The sequence below is a fragment of the Simochromis diagramma genome, unplaced genomic scaffold, assembly GCF_900408965.1.
Source record: "Simochromis diagramma unplaced genomic scaffold, fSimDia1.1 OVJJ01000596.1, whole genome shotgun sequence".
NCBI lineage: Eukaryota > Metazoa > Chordata > Actinopteri > Cichliformes > Cichlidae > Simochromis > Simochromis diagramma.
In genome coordinates this window covers 18284919-18303011 of record NW_024387245.1, presented here as the reverse complement: position 1 = coordinate 18303011, position 18093 = coordinate 18284919, and the positions used below count along the sequence as shown (strand labels likewise).

General features: G+C 39.0%; 2 protein-coding genes and 1 long non-coding RNA gene across 3 annotated transcripts; 1 reads left to right on the top strand and 2 right to left on the bottom strand.

The window, feature by feature from the left end:
• The first annotated feature begins 1513 nt into the window (after nucleotides 1–1513).
• On the top strand, nucleotides 1514–3483 carry si:dkey-242g16.2 (uncharacterized protein LOC336380 homolog). Its single transcript, XM_040000606.1, has 3 exons — nucleotides 1514–1672; nucleotides 1805–1887; nucleotides 2054–3483. The coding sequence occupies exons 2-3, from the start codon at nucleotides 1874–1876 to the stop codon at nucleotides 3108–3110; spliced, it is 1071 nt and encodes a 356-aa protein (XP_039856540.1). The 5' UTR covers nucleotides 1514–1672; nucleotides 1805–1873; the 3' UTR covers nucleotides 3111–3483.
• Nucleotides 3484–6801: 3318 nt separating this feature from the next.
• Nucleotides 6802–11430, bottom strand: LOC120714607 (phospholipase A2-like). Its single transcript, XM_040000921.1, has 4 exons — nucleotides 8733–11430; nucleotides 8483–8630; nucleotides 8262–8395; nucleotides 6802–8156 (listed from the first exon to the last, which is right to left on the bottom strand). The coding sequence occupies exons 1-4, from the start codon at nucleotides 8779–8781 to the stop codon at nucleotides 8038–8040; spliced, it is 450 nt and encodes a 149-aa protein (XP_039856855.1). The 5' UTR covers nucleotides 8782–11430; the 3' UTR covers nucleotides 6802–8037.
• A 4106-nt stretch (nucleotides 11431–15536) lies between these two features.
• LOC120747435 lies at nucleotides 15537–17003 on the bottom strand. The gene is made up of 2 exons (XR_005699120.1): nucleotides 16622–17003; nucleotides 15537–16445 (listed from the first exon to the last, which is right to left on the bottom strand). It is a non-coding gene; the product is annotated as an uncharacterized LOC120747435 (long non-coding RNA).
• Between the last annotated feature and the right edge of the window lie 1090 nt (nucleotides 17004–18093).

Sequence of the window (18093 nt, the reverse complement as noted above, 5' to 3'; positions counted from 1 at the left end):
GTGGATTTCGAACATGTTTAATTTTTATTTGGCGGTTCCAAACTGACTACGGATGTGAGATAGACGAAGTGCTTGAAATGTATAAAATAAAGTGCTGTATAAAGGTATTGTTAAAGTGAAAGTATCATTAAAGTATGACATGCAGTCAAATGTGCCCTATTTACATGAGTTTTGAGGGGGGGGGTTATGATACAGAAATGAGGACTTCTAGAATATTCTTGCATGTACATCATAATAAAAATATATTTAAGTCATTATAGCTGTCATGTTAATATCTTGGGTAAAACAGGGCATGATTTTATCTGATACAAAAGTGAGTATTATAAAACCTAAAAAAAAGATACACTCTTGCACTCTGAAACATTAATTAAGGATTAATAACACATTTATTAATATCAGATAGTGTATTTATGCATTCTAAATAAAGCATTTTGTTGTAGACACTTATTTGCTCTGTTACCTCCAACAATATCCGGTAAAAATTCAGGGATCCAGTGCAGATATGAAATAGCTTTTATGCCAGAAGATAGATCAACCAACAAACTGCCACTAAACACAGATTCTGTTGACTTTTGCTTTTGCATGACCTCACGTCACCTGTGAAAGTCTGCACGAGGAGTATGGCAGCTCTTTGGGAACATTCTTTCTCCATGACTTAATTGTTCGCTCTGCAGAGACTGGCTGTCTCTTGGCTGTCTCTTTCTGCAAGTCAAAACATGCTACATAGAGAACATTGTGTCATGTAACCTACCTTGTACATCAAGACAGGTTTTGGGGGTTTTTTTGGTTGTAGCTTGCCAATTTACAGTGAGGTCATAAAAGGAAAATTATACATAGCTAGCCAAGTCTGTTAAAAAAAAACAAATGAAAAGACAATTGCTCGCAAATGCCAATCCCAGAACTCGGTGTACTCTAATTATCAGAACCAAAACTTTCACTTCATGGTATTTGATTTGTCTGAACTTGAAGTTAATTAACTAGTGAAATTTTCCATAATAGTTGTCTACGGCAGCACTACAGTTACTCCCAAACTTGTTTCAGTCTAAACTTGTTTTTTAAAGCTTTGACATTAGCATTTGACCATGTTACAGTCTGTACCAAAAGAGCAGAGTAGCTGCTTTACCATTTACTGAGGGTGCTAAGCTAAGCACAGCAGCTTCTCAACCAGTATTGTTGATCTTCTCACCAAGAAAGAAAGCATGTTGGAATATTGGGCCACTTCTTTTTTATCTTTACATTACGTTTCTGTTAGCAATACATCTTGTCCATAATCTCAGAAATGAGTGCCTTTCCTGTGTCTGCTATACTTTTAAATCTGAACTGTAAAAGGAGAGATCATTTAAAAGGTTACATTTGTATTGATGGAGCTGAAATCATACTCTGGTTCACCTTCACCATTAAACACACTTAGTTTGGCCAGAACTCCATAAAAGGAAAACTTTGAGACCGCCTTTCACATATCAGTTCTTAAGGGGCAGGATATAAAGAAAGCAGCTTGATTTCATTGGCTAAACTATACCCACATGTAGGCATGGTGTCATAGACAGTGCTGCCTTATTCTCAAACTTGTCAGGGAAGCTCCAGAGACAGCACGAACAGACTGCAACTGAGGTGCTCTTTTGCTCTTTCTCAGTGGCGGATTTGATTAAGCATATGGTTACTGTTATAACCTGTAAGTACATTTCGCACTTAAAAATTTGAATCACCTTGCATTTATTTGTCACGTCATGTTTATAGTTAATTCATTGACTGTTGGGTTTACTAAGATGTTTTATTTCTTATATTTCCTCTTTTGCATTTATAGATTGCCTGAGTTTACTGCAGCTTTCAAGAAAAGACAAAAGACTTCCATTGTCACATTTACAGTCTGAAAATGAGCTGTACAAGGTAAGTTACTGTTATATATTTATATATATTTTATGTGGTAACTGTATTAACATCAGAATTCACAAAATATTTTTTATGTTGAAATATAGGATAAATTATATCTATAATTTCATTTATCTATATAAAAATAGATCTGATTTTAAACCTATGATCTTTTTTTTCTTAGAGTTCTTCATGCCTTTAGTCATCCCCAGCACACTGTGAATCCAGTTGAAATGGCTAAGTGTCTGAGCCTCAGGCAGGAGCAACAACTTTATGAACTGTTTTCCATGTCGCACCTGAAATCCACAAAGCCTCCTTGTAACCATACTGACTATCCAGTGAAGACCCCTTATCCATTATCACATCCATCCTTGCCTTCCACTTCATCTTTACCATCACAATTGTTGCGCTTCCCTCACTCAGCACCAGAAAATACTCGGAGCTGTTTACGCAAGCACATCAGCAGAGAAATCAAGAAGCAAGTTGTGTTTGCAGATGCCAAAGGATTTGCACTTACTGCTGTGCGTATGTTTATTCCTGAACCTTTGTCTCCCACTTATACCCTGGCGATGAGACCCTCTCCAGCCAAACTGGAAGGCCAGCAGTCAACCTCTGATAAACTGAATCCCTACAAGTTGCGGCTGGGTTTCCCTCAGCCAGCCCAGGACCAGAAAGCCTTTCTTGCACGTTTGCAAGATATGAAAGTACAGCTGGAAAGCTGCAACATTTCTGAGTACGTCTTAAGTGGTAAAGTGTTTGTTGCCCATGTCGCTACTGAAAAGGATGTGTGCATAAGGGTGACCTTTGACTCCTGGCGCAGCCATCGTGACATTCCTTGCACATTCTTGTGGCAACATCGCTGTGGGGGGTCTGATGTGGATGTTTTTGGCTTCAACTTAAGCTTAACTCACAACATGGATCCAAGGGAGCGAACTGAGTTTTGTGTGTCATTCAGACCAGGGCCTTGCGCTACACCACACTGGGACAACAACGGGGGACAAAATTACAGAGTGTGGATGGAAAAAGAAAGATCAAATGTGAACCAAGACAACACTAATCGTTCTTACCCCACACTTTCAAAGCATAGGTCACTGTCGTGGCCTTTACACAAGTCCATCAGTGTGCAGAACTGCGCTGATCTACAGTATATTCAAAAGACTCAGGGAAGATTGGAAAGTGCGTCCAAATTGAAATCACCCAATACCCTCTTCACAGACTTAAGAAATATTATTTTAACTTAAAATATTTAAGAAACAATGGCTTTGGGGAGGGGTACATGCTTATGAAATCTACCGTGCTGTATATGTCTGCACAGATTCTCAGTCATCCAGGACATGGTAGTCTAAGAAGCTTGCAAAGAAAGCGACTGGACTTCTTTAAGTTTCGTGAAGACATTTTCATCAAGAGACTTTTTCAATTCTGAAACTAAATGATGGAGAGTCACAGATACTTAAACCTTGTGGAGGTTTTCAGTGGACAGTGCTGGTTGATCTGTAATATACCCTTGAAACAATTCAAACATAATGCACCTCCACCTCCTAAGCTTAACTTCCCTTTTGAAATGTGAAAACTTGTTTGACTTGATATTCTGATTAAAACTGTCTTAAAATATAATTTGTCTTTTTGTCCATCTCCTTGGCAAGGTAAACTGTGCAATATTGCATAGCCGCATGTTGTAGTGTGACATAACATCACTGGGGGAAAAGCAAAAAACATGAGACCTATATTTGCTTAAGAGCAAAAACATATATCAGCAGATAAAGGTAATTATTCCAAAAATCTTTTTTGATGAGCTAACACAATGAATGGACTTGTATATTCACACAGACATTATTTCTCTGGCCTCAGTTCTGGCTCTGGTGTGTGTTTCCCTCTTGTGCGTCATACATACCAGAAAGAATAAATTAACAAAACAAAACAGATCTTCTGGGCGAGGTGACAGACAAGCTTTGAATGGGACGTTGTGTTCAAACACACCCTGGGAACTGTTACATCTTGTCATGCACATGACTGGAGTGGCAAACACCATGTAACCATGGCAGCATAAGGGACAGCATGTACTTTGGATAATGCATGAGTTTGTGTTTACAGTACATACAAAGGTGGAGTCATTATTAGATATTAAAACCACACGGAGGATGCTATTGTTGCTTTTGTTCTATTTATTCTAATCTTTGGGCTGGTTTCTTTGTCCTACTCTTTCATTTCACACAGGACAGCTCCCAGAAAAAACAACAAACCTTTTTGGAACTGTCATAGCTAAACAGCTGGGGTGTTGCATTTGGGGCATTCACAGATGAAGCTGGTTTTCACACCTTGTAGCCTTAAGTACCTATTTATTTATTTTACTTTTTTTTTTTACTATTTCATTTGAGTATTATATTTCCCACCTCTTCCACCTACTAAAAGATAAGCTAAACAACAATGTCAAGTATTTTTTCCCAGTACTGAGATACATTCTCTGAATAAAGGTTCCAAAATAATTCTTTAAAAACATTTTCATTCTTAAAAATGAATTACCCATATTGATGATGCATGTCATATTTTGTATTTTTTGCCACATGAAAACCGCAGTCACAAATGACAACCTCCTGCCAGTGGGACTGGGATGTTGGTCATTTTGCAAGCTGCTGATAAACACCCTCATTTGTCATTTTGTTTTGAGGACCCATTGCATTCTATAGTGCACAGTATTCACAATCTAATCTCTGGAGACCTGGGGTACAGTCCTTGGGCAAGACACTGAAGCCCCAAATTGAAACAGTGTGGACATTAAGGTTTCCTGTTCATCAATTCAGACAAGTCAAAGTAAGGCATAGCCATCAACACTATAGTCATTTGTTGAGGAACCATGATAATGGCAACTACTACATAAATATTAAAAGACTGTATGCAGACATCCACACAAGGCATTACGTCTGAGAAAGACTTTTCACTGGTCGATATCTTTTTTTCTCTCTCATTTTATCTTTTAGAGAGCAGCAGGCACAGCTGGGTGGTGGCCAGAAGCCAGCTACCAGCTGCTGGTGATTACAGTGCTAAAGCTCATGTTGTCTGAACAATAGCCTGCAGACTGATCCAGTGGGCTGCAGCCACAGCTGTGATCACAAAGAGTGAGCTTTGGGTAGCTAACAGAAGTGGCTTGCTAAAAGCAAGTAGACTGTAGTGACATGATTTATGCTTTTTCTATAAACTCACAATTAACTAAAACTCTGTCTACGATAGGAACAACAACAAGTAAATGATCTATTTGGAATAATTTAAATGTATTTGATGTTTATATCAAACTACCTTCTTTCTTTATCTTCCAGGATGGAAAAAAAACAACGTGAGTACTTGGATCAATGGTGTTAATAAAAACATTAAACACATACTCAGCACATAAAACATAGGAAATAGTGTCTGTGATTAGTTCAAGTCATGTGCACGTCTCCAATGACTGTAGAAAACATGGACGACGCGACAGCTCCCCAAAAATTAAGTCAAAACGTCGCTATTGCCCCCTGGTGTCTGGCTGCAGTATAGGTCATAAACCCCGCCTCCTACATGTTATCGGATGGAACTGGGGTCAGACTGGGGTCCTACCATTGTGGGAGGAGGTGCGGTCGCGTTGTCCATGTTTTCTACAGTCATTGGTCTATATCTATAACAGTCACATTCAGTCAATCCAGAAAAATGGGTCACCCAAAGAGTTGCAACAATGAAAGGCAAACTTTTTTTTTTCTTTCAAGATTAAATGATTATAGTTGATATAGTTGATGATAATAGTACACAGTCAAAGGAGCTTGCAAAGAAAAGCGTCTGGACTTCTTTAAGTTGCTTGAAGACGTTTCACCTCTCATCCGAGAAGCTTCTTCAGTTCTAAGGTCAAATGGTGGAGAGTCCCAGATATAAACCTAGTGGGAGTATCCCCCCGCAGAGAGACAAAAGGACCCCCTGATGATCCTCTAATCGCCTGAGCCAAGGTGTGAAACTGGGTGTGAAACTGGGTGTGGGTCCCAATCAGCCAGGGTTTTGGGTGAGCTCATTGTGAAACCTGGCCCCACCTTATCATGCAAATTCCTGAGGTCAGATGGCCCAGGGTGTGAGTGAGCGTTAAGGCATCTGGGGAGGGAACTCAAAACTGGATTATAGATGGAAGACAGTTTGTGTGGTAAACCACCGCCTCTGTTCAAAGATGGTCGCTCACAGTGGACATAGATGACTTCTTTCACTCCTCTTTCAAACCATCTGTCCTCTCTGTCCAAAATGTGAACATTGGCATCCTCGAAAGAGTGTCCTTTATCCTTAAGATGCAGATGGACTGCTGAGTCTTGTCCTGTGGGGGTGGCTCTTCTATGTTGTGCGATGCGCTTGTGAAGTGGCTGTTTGGTCTCTCCAATGTAGAGGTCTGGGCATTCCTCGCTGCACTGTACAGCATACACCACATTGTTAAGTCTGTGTTTTGGAGTTTTTTCTTTCGGGTGAACCAGTTTTTGTCTGAGCGTGTTGCTGGGTCTTAAATGCACCGGGATGTCGTGCTTGGAGAAAACTCTCCTAATTTTTTTTGATACACCGGCTACATAGGGGATGACAATGTTGTTGCGTCTGTCCTTCTTATCCTCCCTCACTGGTGTCTGATCTTCTTTTCTGTGCCTCTTTGCTGACTTTAAGAACACCCATTTAGGATAACCGCATGTTTTGAGTGCTTCCTTTACATGCATGTGTTCCTTCTTTTTCCCTTCAAGCTTAGAGGGAACAAAACCCAAAACCCTGGCTGATTGGGACCCACACCCAGTTTCACACCTTGGCTCAGGCGATTAGAGGATCATCAGGGGGTCCTTTTGTCCCTCTGTGGGGGGATACTCCCACTAGGTTTAAATCTGGGACTCCCCACCATTTGACCTTAAAACTGAAGAAGCTTCTCTGATGAGAGGTGAAACGTCTTCAAGCAACTTAAAGAAGTCCAGACGCTTTTCTTTGCAAGCTCCTTTGACTACGATGACCTGGATGACTGAGAACCTTCACAAACATAATAGTACACAAAACGACTAGATGTCTTAGTAGAATTATTTGTATATTTTGAATATCATGTGTATTTGTATATGTTACAAATGCTACATTATAGTGCTTGATGCAAAGTATCTTATTTTTAAATAAATAAAAACGCTGTGAAAGCAGTGCTATGAAAAAGCTTCCTTTGCCAATTTGTGTGATTTGTTTTAATGCAAATTTGGCAGACTTACATGTTACAGGTCATTAAACCAATTTTTCTATCAGAAAAAGACCACTTGAGCAAATACAGAATGAAAATTTTAAAATATGATGTAATAAGAAAAAAGCTTTCCAAACTTGTCTGGCACAATGTAAAAAAGTAATTGCCCGCTAAACCTAATTGCATTAGCAACCAGTTCGATGTGCCAGTGCAATAGAATAAAGGATGCTAGGATGAGGATGACTCTAGCTTTAACTTAACCTCCTGGATGCCTAGTCCATGCATTCTTAGGGTAATATTGGTAGGTCAGCCAATCCTGTGAAGTTTGATTACCGTTCCAAGTTTTCTCTATTTATGGATATTAGGTCCCACCTCTTATCGTGGTTCACTGGAGTCTCAAAGCCTTAGAAATGGTTTTGTAAGCCTTTCAAGAATGATAGATGTCAATGAATTTTTATGTGAAACAATTGACATCAACCATTCTCCAAATGATCTTTATATTTGTTGAGAGGTGTTGCTTTTTGAGATCTACTTCACTTCACTGTTCAGTTTTTATTAGTTTAAGTTTGGTGTTACAAAATGAGACTGTTACAGATATTATACTGAATCCAGCCAACACAGACCAAACATCAAATTAATCCATGTCAATAATATCCTTTCAATGTTTTCTTGTTGGCCACAAAAGGAAACAAGTAGAGCAGAGTGCCCTCTATTGGCAATAATCTTTAAAGATTATACTTTGGCAAATGTCATATAACAGAGGAAACAATGCAGGATCACAACTACAATCCAAGATAAGCAATTTAGTGAATGTAGGAACCCATGGATGGTCATAGGCTGCTCCATACAAAATCACATTACCCATGTTAACCATCACAATATTTCTACACTGAAAGAGCGTTACATCACTTTTAAAAGGATAAACATATCTGAAAGATTGAATTCTTGGTTCAATATAGTTGTTTGCAGGGGTCTTATTGACACTGGTCACTGGGAAGGTGCTCATGCTCAGGATTCCAAGAAGACCTTGCAAAACATTCAGCAGCCTTTCTGTCACACTCACAGATGAACATCTCACATTCATTGTTGTTGTCTGAAGAAGAGAAAATAAAGAGCTCAAAATTCACTTCGCAATAACCAGAAGGCCAACAAGTGCTACTATAAAGTTAAATGCCAATCAGCTTTTTTGAGTACTCACTGCCACAGGTGATCTTTTTATTTTGGTCATCACAATTATAGTCATAGAACTCAGTGTAAGGATTGTCCAGGATGGGCCAGCATTCAGGGTGCTGCATAGCATCAGTGTAACACTGGTCATGCACCTGGCAGCACCTACAAGTCAAAACATGAATAATGGTGATTACTGAGGAAAAAAAACTCTTTTGGGGTATGTGTTAAGTAGAATGGCTAACCCATTACCTATCCAGATCATCCACGGGTGTGCCAGAGCCCCCCATTCCACAATAACAGCCATAATCAGCATAGTCAAGAGCAGGCCAGCTATCAGGCATTGCACACAGGATCATATTTCTGAACTGGTTGAGTGCCTTGTAGTCTAAGGACTGGGCTGAAGCACAAGCACAGGATAGAACTATGATTTATACCCTAATGGGATGTGTTTCTATTCATGATATGTATAGTTTAACAGCAACAGACATGCTGTACTCACCAATACAGAGGCCTAGAGCAAAGAAAAATGCAGTCTGGAGGGCATTCATCTTGAAGTTTAATCCCAGAGTAGCTCCCACTTATGTTCAGGCCTGTTTATATATCAGGTATGGAACCTTGTCTGTCAGCTGTTCACACTACACAGGGTCACATAGACTCTTAGAATCAAGAACCAACATATGCAAAAAAGGATAATCGTTCTCACACTCGGGGAACTTGTGTTCAGATTTCTGTAGATGTGTTAATGGTTGCTTCTGTTAAGTAATCATGTTTTTGTTTTTTTGTAAATTTCTGAGTTAGGATTAGAATATTAGTGAAACGTTTGGTTTTGTTTACTGGGTAATTACTGGATCTTTGTTCAAGTCCATTAATTGTTTAAAATATTAGTCAGCAGAAACGACCCAGTCTGTTATAATGCTGAGGCACTATAATATCAGCAAATACTTGTGGGTTGTATGTAGGTTGTCATACTTTTACCATAACATTCTTCTACAAGTACTGATAATTGATAACATCTGGTATATTTACCCCTGGATTTGTATGTTGTACTATTTGTGCAGGATAAATGTTTTCCAAAATATGATTTTTTGTTATTGAAAATAAGCTTTCTGAGCTTTTTTCCACGCAGATAAACGTTTGCAGGGCTCATGGGTCAAAAGGCTTGGGTATGCCAAATTAAAGGGACATTTCTAACGAAAGAAGTACATTGATGTACATAACTATGACTCTATGAACCAGTTAATTGTTCATATTACTATTACCAAAGGAGGAAATGAAATACAGTACTGTGAAAAAAGTCTTGAGCCATGCCCCAAATTTTCATATTTTTTTCCAAGGAGATTTTTTAAAGTGGTCTTGAGCACTCTCTTGACTTTCTGAAGGTCTTTCCAAGATTTTCTTTGGAGAATGGTTGCATTGTCACTCATTTTCAGTCTAGTCCTTGTACCTGATCATTTTGAGAGGAATGTTTTTATTGGTTGTTAAGCTACTTAACACTGACCTATGACTCAGTCAAAATCATCCCTTAAGGCTACGTCCACACTAGCCCTGATAGATGTGAAAACGGCATTTTTGTCTGAAAACGCTCCGCGTCCACACTAGCGTTTTCAGTCATTTTCGCGGAGTTGTGCGTCCACATTGAAACGGCCGAAAACGCTTACGTTCCAGTACTGCGCATGAGTGAAATGCAAGAAGATTCGGCCTGCCTCATTTCTGTCTGCCGTTTATTTACTTTCTGGTAAATGCACCAAGTTTTTTAAATGGGCTAACAATGAGGTGGAGTTGTTGCTGCGAGTAACACAAAAGTACAAAGTTGCAAAAGTGAGTGAGAATTAAAGAATTTGAAGAAAAGCTATCTGAAGCATGTACAAACTGATATTGATCTTTAATAAGGCTGTCAAAATTGAAAGCAAACAAAACAACTGCTGTATAATGCCCTCTGCTATCTTTGTTAAATTGGTCACATAACTGCATCATATGAATAACATGCGTCATCGTTTTCAAAAGTCTCCGTTTTCGCTGTCCACACTGTGACGCATAAGCACCGTCTTCGAATGTATGCATTTTCCAGAGCATGTTGAAAACGCTGCGTTTTCCTTCAGGAAAATTCTTCGAGCAGTGTGGGTTCATCTTGACAGAAAACAAAACAAAAGGTAATTAAGAGAAAGTTTCCCGAAGAGAGTTCAGGCAGTGTATTGAAGAATAAAAGTGGTCAGATCAAATACTGACTTTCAAGCTTGCTAGAACAGTACAAACTCTGCTTTTGCTATATGTATTATATTTGCATTTGTGTTTGCAGATTTTAATAATCTATTCCACCTATTTCCCTTTTTCCAAGAAAACTATAAAGCCTCAAGACTTGCACAGTACTGTATAACCAAGGTTCATTTGATGCACACAAGATTGCAGTTTATAAAATGCATAATTTCATAATCAGCAAAGCTTGTTTCCACCCATCTTTCAGATAGTTATTACTAGGGGTGGGTTTTGATTATCAATTTATTGATTAAAATAGATTCTGGCTTGGATAACGTGATATTGATTCATTAAAATCCAGAATCGATTTTTAAATATACATTTATTTTGCCCGAAACGCCAGAATCTCAGGTTAAACCTCACAAAATCTCTACAACCACAAAACAGCTAAAACTATGGTGGCCCTGGGAGGCCAAATGGACTGCAACTTCAGAAAACACCAGCAATAAGAAAAACGCTGCAAAAGCACACAAAACACAACGGAAATAAGAAAAACAACAACAGAAATAGGAAAAAGCACAACGGATATAGGAAAAACGACAACGGAAATAGGAAAAAAGATCCGACAGACCAGTTGCAGGAAGCAAAATAAGCTCCGGACCCCATGTGACTACCAGCTGTCAGGTGACCATTTTGGCAGCAACATGAACAGCGCCACTGTAAGAGGCACTGCAGAAACTTTTCAGCCATCGGAGTATTCATCCCACTTTAATTCGCATGACATCGAGCTGTATATCAAAAAAAAATAAACAGGTTAAATATTACCGACCCGTATAATGCTCCTGGCGTGCTTTTCAAAAGTATTTCAGCATCCCAGATCTATGCTATCCGGACATACATAACTACCTTATAAACTTCCCATCGCACTACTCGGGAGACTCTTTAAAAGCCTACAAAAGCCTGGAGGGTTACAAATGGACCCAATCTTACGGTGGCCCTGAGAGGCCAAACGGACTGCAACTTCAGAAAACACTTGCAAAAAGAAAAATGCTGCAAAAAGAAAAAATGCTGGAAAAAGAAAAACACTTGCAAAAAGAAAAATGCTGCAAAAAGAAAAACGCTGCAAAAAGAAAAATGCTGCAAAAGCACACAAAGCACAACGGAAATAGGAAAAAAGACAACGGAAATGTTTCTGGGGAGACAATAACCGAACGGACCAGTTGCACGAACCAAAACATGTATGTATGGCTGTATCCCAATTCAGGGACTGTTTCCCAATTCAGGGTCTGCAGCCTTAAAGTACGCAGCCTTAACGGTCCTCAAGGGCCGCGTACTCAAAGACTGCTGAGGCCGGAAGTGCGAGGCTTGTAGGCTTGTGAAATGGGACGGTCTAGCCTCCGTCACGCTGCCCAGGTTGCCTAGCAACCATGATACTAACAGCTGGAAACGTTTCATACAGCTTTGTTTGACAGAAATGAAGGAGAACATATTTTGTACATTTGTTTCTACATGAGCTTTGTGTGATTTGATAAGTATCTGAGGCTGAGACCACAGGACTGTAAAACATGATTGTTGGGCTTCATTTTTGTACTGAACAGTCATTTAAGATTAGCTAGTAAATAACAATTAGCTAATGTTGTTCATGAGACTAAAGTCATCTCACTTTGGTAATGTAAATATAATATGGCCAATATTATATTAATCATTATTAGTTATTACAGCAGTGAACATGAACTCTGTGCCAAACACTGAGCTTCAGTAAAGATTCAAGTTGCATTTATTTATATTTCCTATCACCTTAAATCTTCACTTAAACACAAGTATCTGTGACAGTGTATATATAGATGTATTATATATAAGAGACAAATATTGTTCTTTTAATATGTTGGCATTACTAAATTTGGCTCAATGCTTACATATATGTGTAAAAAGAAAATGTACGAGCTGTGAAAACTGTTTCTGATAGAATGAAGAGTAGACTGATATATGAAATATTCCTTTATTGGGTGAGAAAATCAGACCATGTCATAACTGCTTTAAGTCATACAGAATAGATATCAGAGCCTTAAACAGGCTGGCTTCTGCTAAATGGGTCAAACTGGGCAGAAAGTATACAAACACATAACATCCTTATAGAATATGATGTAACACTATAGATCAACTTACCTCAGAATATATAAAGCATATAAACAATTACAGCAATATGATTCAACAAACACAGCAGTGCTACTGATCCAAAATACTCAAAGCTTCATAGAACTGAAACAAACATTTATTTTTAGCTCCATTCTGCTGCTGATACATACTTTAGGTTTCTGAACATTAAACTTGTTGCTGCCTTTCATAGTGTGTAACTTGAAGGCCCTGAGTACTTTCTCCCACACTGAAAACACTGGGATGATAACATTATTTGAACATTACCTAATAAGACTGATTCAGCACAGACAGTTATGTTAAACTTTCCTAGCAGTCCTTCACAAACAGGGAACAGTCTGTCTATTCTCTCCATCTGTCAGCTGCTGCTGGCTCTTCCTCCTCCTCTTCCTCACACACTGTTGAGTTTGTCCTGGTGGATCATCAGGGATGCAAAGCCTCACAGATGATGTGCAGCAGTGGGTCCCTCAGTCTGTCCTCACTCTGGACACTTGCAGTTGTCACACATGGAAATCAAATGTGTGATAAGCTGCAGGATTCAAACACAAGTGTAACTTATAAATACATGTTCATACTTTTATTCCACAATCAGAGAGAAAGAAATGGAGAGAGAGTGCAGGACAGACAGACAGGTGACACTCTCAGGTGTATACACTGCTACAAAACAGCACAAGAGATGGAGGATTTAGTGTTTGTGTTATTACGAGTGCTAAACAAGAAGAGTTCCCAGATGGTACAGTGGACACATGTGTGACTGCTGTGATTAAAGCATCTTTCTTTCAGCTTAACGAGTGAACCGTCAGCTCGTTCAAACACACATTAAAGTCCGTTTGGCTCGACACCACCGAACAGAGGCAGCAATATAACATAGCGAACATTAACAGTGCAGTGAATCCTGCTTGTGCCGTGATATTCAGGACTGCAAACTGAGCAGCATCACTGACTTTCAGCCTGTTGTGTTTGTGGATATATGACTGACTTTAATTATCCACAAAATCATCACATTCTCTGTAAGATTAAGGTCGACTATCTAACGGCTAACATTTGCACATAAATAAGTGACATAATATTCAGAACTTACTTTTGAAAGTTTACTCTTTGGCCGCTCCACTTCTTTGAAGTGTCTCCCAGTCCCAGTGCACTTGTTAGCATGTTTTGGTTCGTGCAACTGGTCCGTCCGGTTATTGTCTCCCCAGAAACATTTCCGTTGTCTTTTTTCCTATTTCCGTTGTGCTTTGTGTGCTTTTGCTGCGTTTTTCTTTTTGCAGCATTTTTCTTTTTGCAAGTGTTTTTCTTTTTGCAGCATTTTTCTTTTTGCAGCATTTTTCTTTTTGCAAGTGTTTTTCTTTTTGCAGCATTTTTCTTTTTGCAGCATTTTTCTTTTTGCAAGTGCTTTCTGAAGTTGCAGTTCGTTTGGCCTCTCAGGGCCACCGTACAATCTGGCTTTGTAACAAACATTCGGCTGTGGAATCTTCAAGCAAAAAAAATTCTTCATCATCCCCGAAAAGGTAAGTGTCATATTATCCCAGGCAGTGTAACATTAGCATTGTTAGCGTTGTCCTTTGTTTACATTAGCTTTGCTCAAACGCGTCTGGTTGTCAGTAGCTATTTTGTGTTTTTGGTGTACTTAACCAAGATTGTTAACATTTGTAATTGTATTTATAGGTTCAACATTCCCAAAGGCTAAATGACCCACAGTTGAAGCCATGGGTAGTAGTGAGAAAAGACGGGGTTGTCTTGGGAGCACACTGTAACTGCACAGCTGGCCTTGGTGAGAGCTGCTCACATGTGTCAGCTGTGTTGTTCAGCACATGGCAGCATACCAGTGGAAAAAAAAGAAGAGATAGCCGTTACATCTAAGAAGTGCAAGTGGGTCATCCTAAGTGAGGAGTCTTTAAAGAAAGTGGAGTATCAGCAATGCAAGGACATAATTTTTAACAACTCTAAACAAAATAAAAAAGAGAAATCTGCAAAAGATCATCCTGGCCTCTGAGCTTTCCCACCTCTCCCACCTCTGACTGCTGCTGAGCAAGACCAACTGTATCACAACCTCTCCCAATCAGTGTTGCCAACTCCTCAGTAAGGAAAATCGCTATTGGTTGTCCTAAAAGTCGCTAGAAGTCGCTAAATGATGTCATCGCCTAATTTGCATAATTGGTCATGCTAATCTAATTGTAACCTATGTTGTTGGAGAGAGAAATAAAATCGTGGAAGAGACATAAAGTGAGTAAAAAACGTCCTAAATGCATTTAGAGTTTATTTAGAACTACAAATTAAATTTCTTTTAGCAATTATTGTTTTTTTTAACGTCACAATTCCAACCCTGCTCCTTTACCCGGGCTTGGACCGGCAAGTGACCCGAAATAGGCACTCTGGTGGAGTTACTTTGTGTGTGTGTGTTTATAAGTAGTTTTAAACCTTGTGATCCACAAAACAGCATAAGAGTAAAAGAAGAACTGACTGCGTTACAGCACCCGCTGCTTGTTGAGAGTAAAAGCAATACGCGCTTTCACGTCTTTTTTTAGCGACTTTCTTTAGAAAAAAAGTCGCTAAGGGGTCTGAAAACTTGCTAAATATAGCGACAAAGTCGCTAAGTTGGCAACACTGCTCCCAATGTCGCACACAAGAGGGGAAAATCATCAAACCCTAAATTAAAATTCTAAATTAATGCTATTTTTGTTATTTATATAATTCAATGTTTTATATTGCACCTTACCACTGAAGCAAGTGGCTAGTTTGTAGATTTTTGTTCACTGACACAGGCAATAAAACTTTTCTGATTTTGGTTCTGATCTGTATCTGTTAATCAAGACTATGAAACGTGGTTAGTAGAAATCATTTGAGATGGATGTGAAGAACAAAAAATAGTGAGCCCAGGTGACGTCTGCTATTCTCTTATTCTGATATCTGTAAGTAAGAAAGCTTTCCCTTCAAAAGTCACAATAAGGAAACAAAGTGAGAGTTATAATGTGTATTTGTTGGTTGAGCACATCAGTCAAATCATTTTCATTTACATCACTGGAAGGGCACCACAGATTCACCAAAGCAGCTAATAAAGCATAATGGAATACAATTTTGCCTCTTTCTTGTGAGATTCTATAATAGAATGAAACAGTAATGCCAGTTATAAATAAAGACAATAAATTGAATGAATTACGAAACACATATTTCTATTACAGCTGAAAATATTGTGTAATACTACAACCTGAAATGACAAATAGATTGCGTTGGCCTGTACAGGAGATAAAGAAAATTTTTTTTACAACAGCTGTGAAATGGAATAGTCCAAATCACCAAAGTAAAATGGACCTGGACTTGTTGCAGGGATCTGAAGTTACTAAACATTTTGTGAGTGTATGCACTCACACTTAGGACCATATAATAATAATAAATATGTCCGTGATGAAAGTTGTTCAGCACGCCAACGTCCTTAGTCCACTCTGTATGCTAGTATGGGTCTAACCGTTTCACTCCTTTGATTTTTTTTCCTCATACTTTTTTTTTTTCTTTTTGTCAAATCTGTCTTTGACAGACCTGCCGTGTTCTCCGTCATTTTGTACATAACTGTTTTTGGGGCAAATAAAATGCAAGTAGGGATTAAAACTGCAGAATTAATGATTACCGGTGCTGGAAATGCTAGCGCTTGATGCAGTGTTTTGATTTTGCTGCCACTCATACCCACAATGCAATGCACGAAAGTCACGTGGTCTGTCAATCTCTGTTTGCTCTATCCATTGTAGCTTTGCTTTCTGTCTTCTGTTGAACACACCGAGTCTTATTTTTCTTCTCCTCTTCTCTGGAGATAGAACGTAGTTGAAAAAAGATGGAATAAAGTCCGGACTCAATGGATTATCGCTCTTTCTGCCTAAAAAATAAACAAACATTTCAGTATTTCTACTTTAGAGCTTGCTAACTTAGAAAGCACGACAGAAAGGCCACGATGCATGCAACTATGTGGTTTTGCACTCATCAGAAACCACAATGATAGTCTAGTAAAAACTGAAAATTCTTATGTTAGAAAGCTTGTATTTGGTAACTTACCCGATATGAAATGATCGCTGCACAAGCGGAATCCGACGGCTGGAGTCCCATCTTTCAGTCTTGTTTTGCTTACTCCTGGCTCTTTTAATAGCGCTAATCAATTTAGCTCGCCTTTCCGCATCTTTGGGAATGCGCTAAAACGACGGACCTTTCTTTTTTCTTCATCTATTTGTACAACCTGGAGCGCAACAGTTATTGACCATGGTTAGCCTCCTTCACCATGGCAGTCAGCCGATTGCTTCCAAAATGGGGGAGGACCTGTGTGACGTCATCCCCCGGAGCTCTGGGAGACACTTAAAAGAAGTGGAGGATCTATCGGTTTTGTGAGGAAATATGAGAGGTAAGTGTGTTAGCCCTAACTATTAGCCTAAAAGCCGTCATCAGTATTATATGAATCATGATAAAACACGCCTACCATGTTTTGGGTTCCTGCAACTGGTCCATCGGGTTATTGTCTCCCCAGAGAGTGTTTTTTCTATTTGCTGTTCTTTTTTCCTATTTCCGTTGTCGTTTTTCCTATATCCGTTGTATTTTTTCCTATTTCCATTGTCGTTTTCCTTATTTCCGTTGTGTTTTGTGTGCTTTTGCAGCGTTTTTCTTATTGCTGGTGTTTTCTGAAGTTGCAGTCCATTTGGCCTCTCAGGGCCACCGTATAAAACAGTAAATGAGAGCAGGAACACAGATTCTGCACAAAGACGTAAACACAAAACGCGGACCCAACGCATCTGAATCAGTGAGATGTCGCCTTTCTCACCCGACGGCACGGACACGGAAACGCCGTTGGGGCTGAAAGCCGACAGCTTTTGAAGCATCGGCAGGTGCTTTGTGTTTACGTCTTTTTTGTGCTAGATTCTGAAGCTGCAGGTTTTCTCTCTCTCCAAACAATATTGACTGAACCAGCAGCCAAAGACCATCCAAATTACGCTTCACATTTCGCTTTACATAAACATTGTCATGTATTTCCTCTTACTTTTGCTGTTTTGCTTCCACCACGATAAAAATCACACTTCATGTAGAGCTCTCTCTCTAAATCGATAATCAAAACCCACCCCTACTTCTTACCCATCACTCTACGGTGTCGGCCGCTGTTTTTTGTTTTTTTTTTGGTTTATTTTTACTTACTTCCAACAAGAAAGCCTCATTTCTGCTGTTCAATACTGAACAAATTTAAACTCTAATCAAACCTCTGTAACTTCCCATATGGAAAAGATATATATAAATCTTATAAAGTTTGTATCTGTCTTGTGTGAAACTTGTATGAAAAGCATATAAGAGTAAAAACAGATATAAGATCCCTTGAAAAATTATATAATGAAACTTGTATGTTTTGGATACTTACTAAAACAATGTATGAAAGTAATGAGAAAGTGGCCACTTTCATGAGTAATCACATAAGTTTTTACTATTTCTTTTCCATATGGGTTTGCTCTGCTTCACTTTGTTATTGTAGCGGGTCAGGGCTGTTTGGGGTT

What these genes read in the sequence shown, in the direction of transcription:
- LOC120714607 (XM_040000921.1), bottom strand. Translation starts at nt 8,781, where the DNA reads ATGAATGCCCTCCAGACTGCATTTTTCTTTGCTCTAGGCCTCTGTATT. An exon ending in TGCTCTAGGCCTCTGTATTG is followed by an intron (nt 8,631 to 8,732) that starts GTGAGTACAGCA and finishes CTTGTGCTTCAG; the next exon opens with CCCAGTCCTTAGACTACAAG. An exon ending in TAAAAAGATCACCTGTGGCA is followed by an intron (nt 8,157 to 8,261) that starts GTGAGTACTCAA and finishes TCTCTTCTTCAG; the next exon opens with ACAACAACAATGAATGTGAG.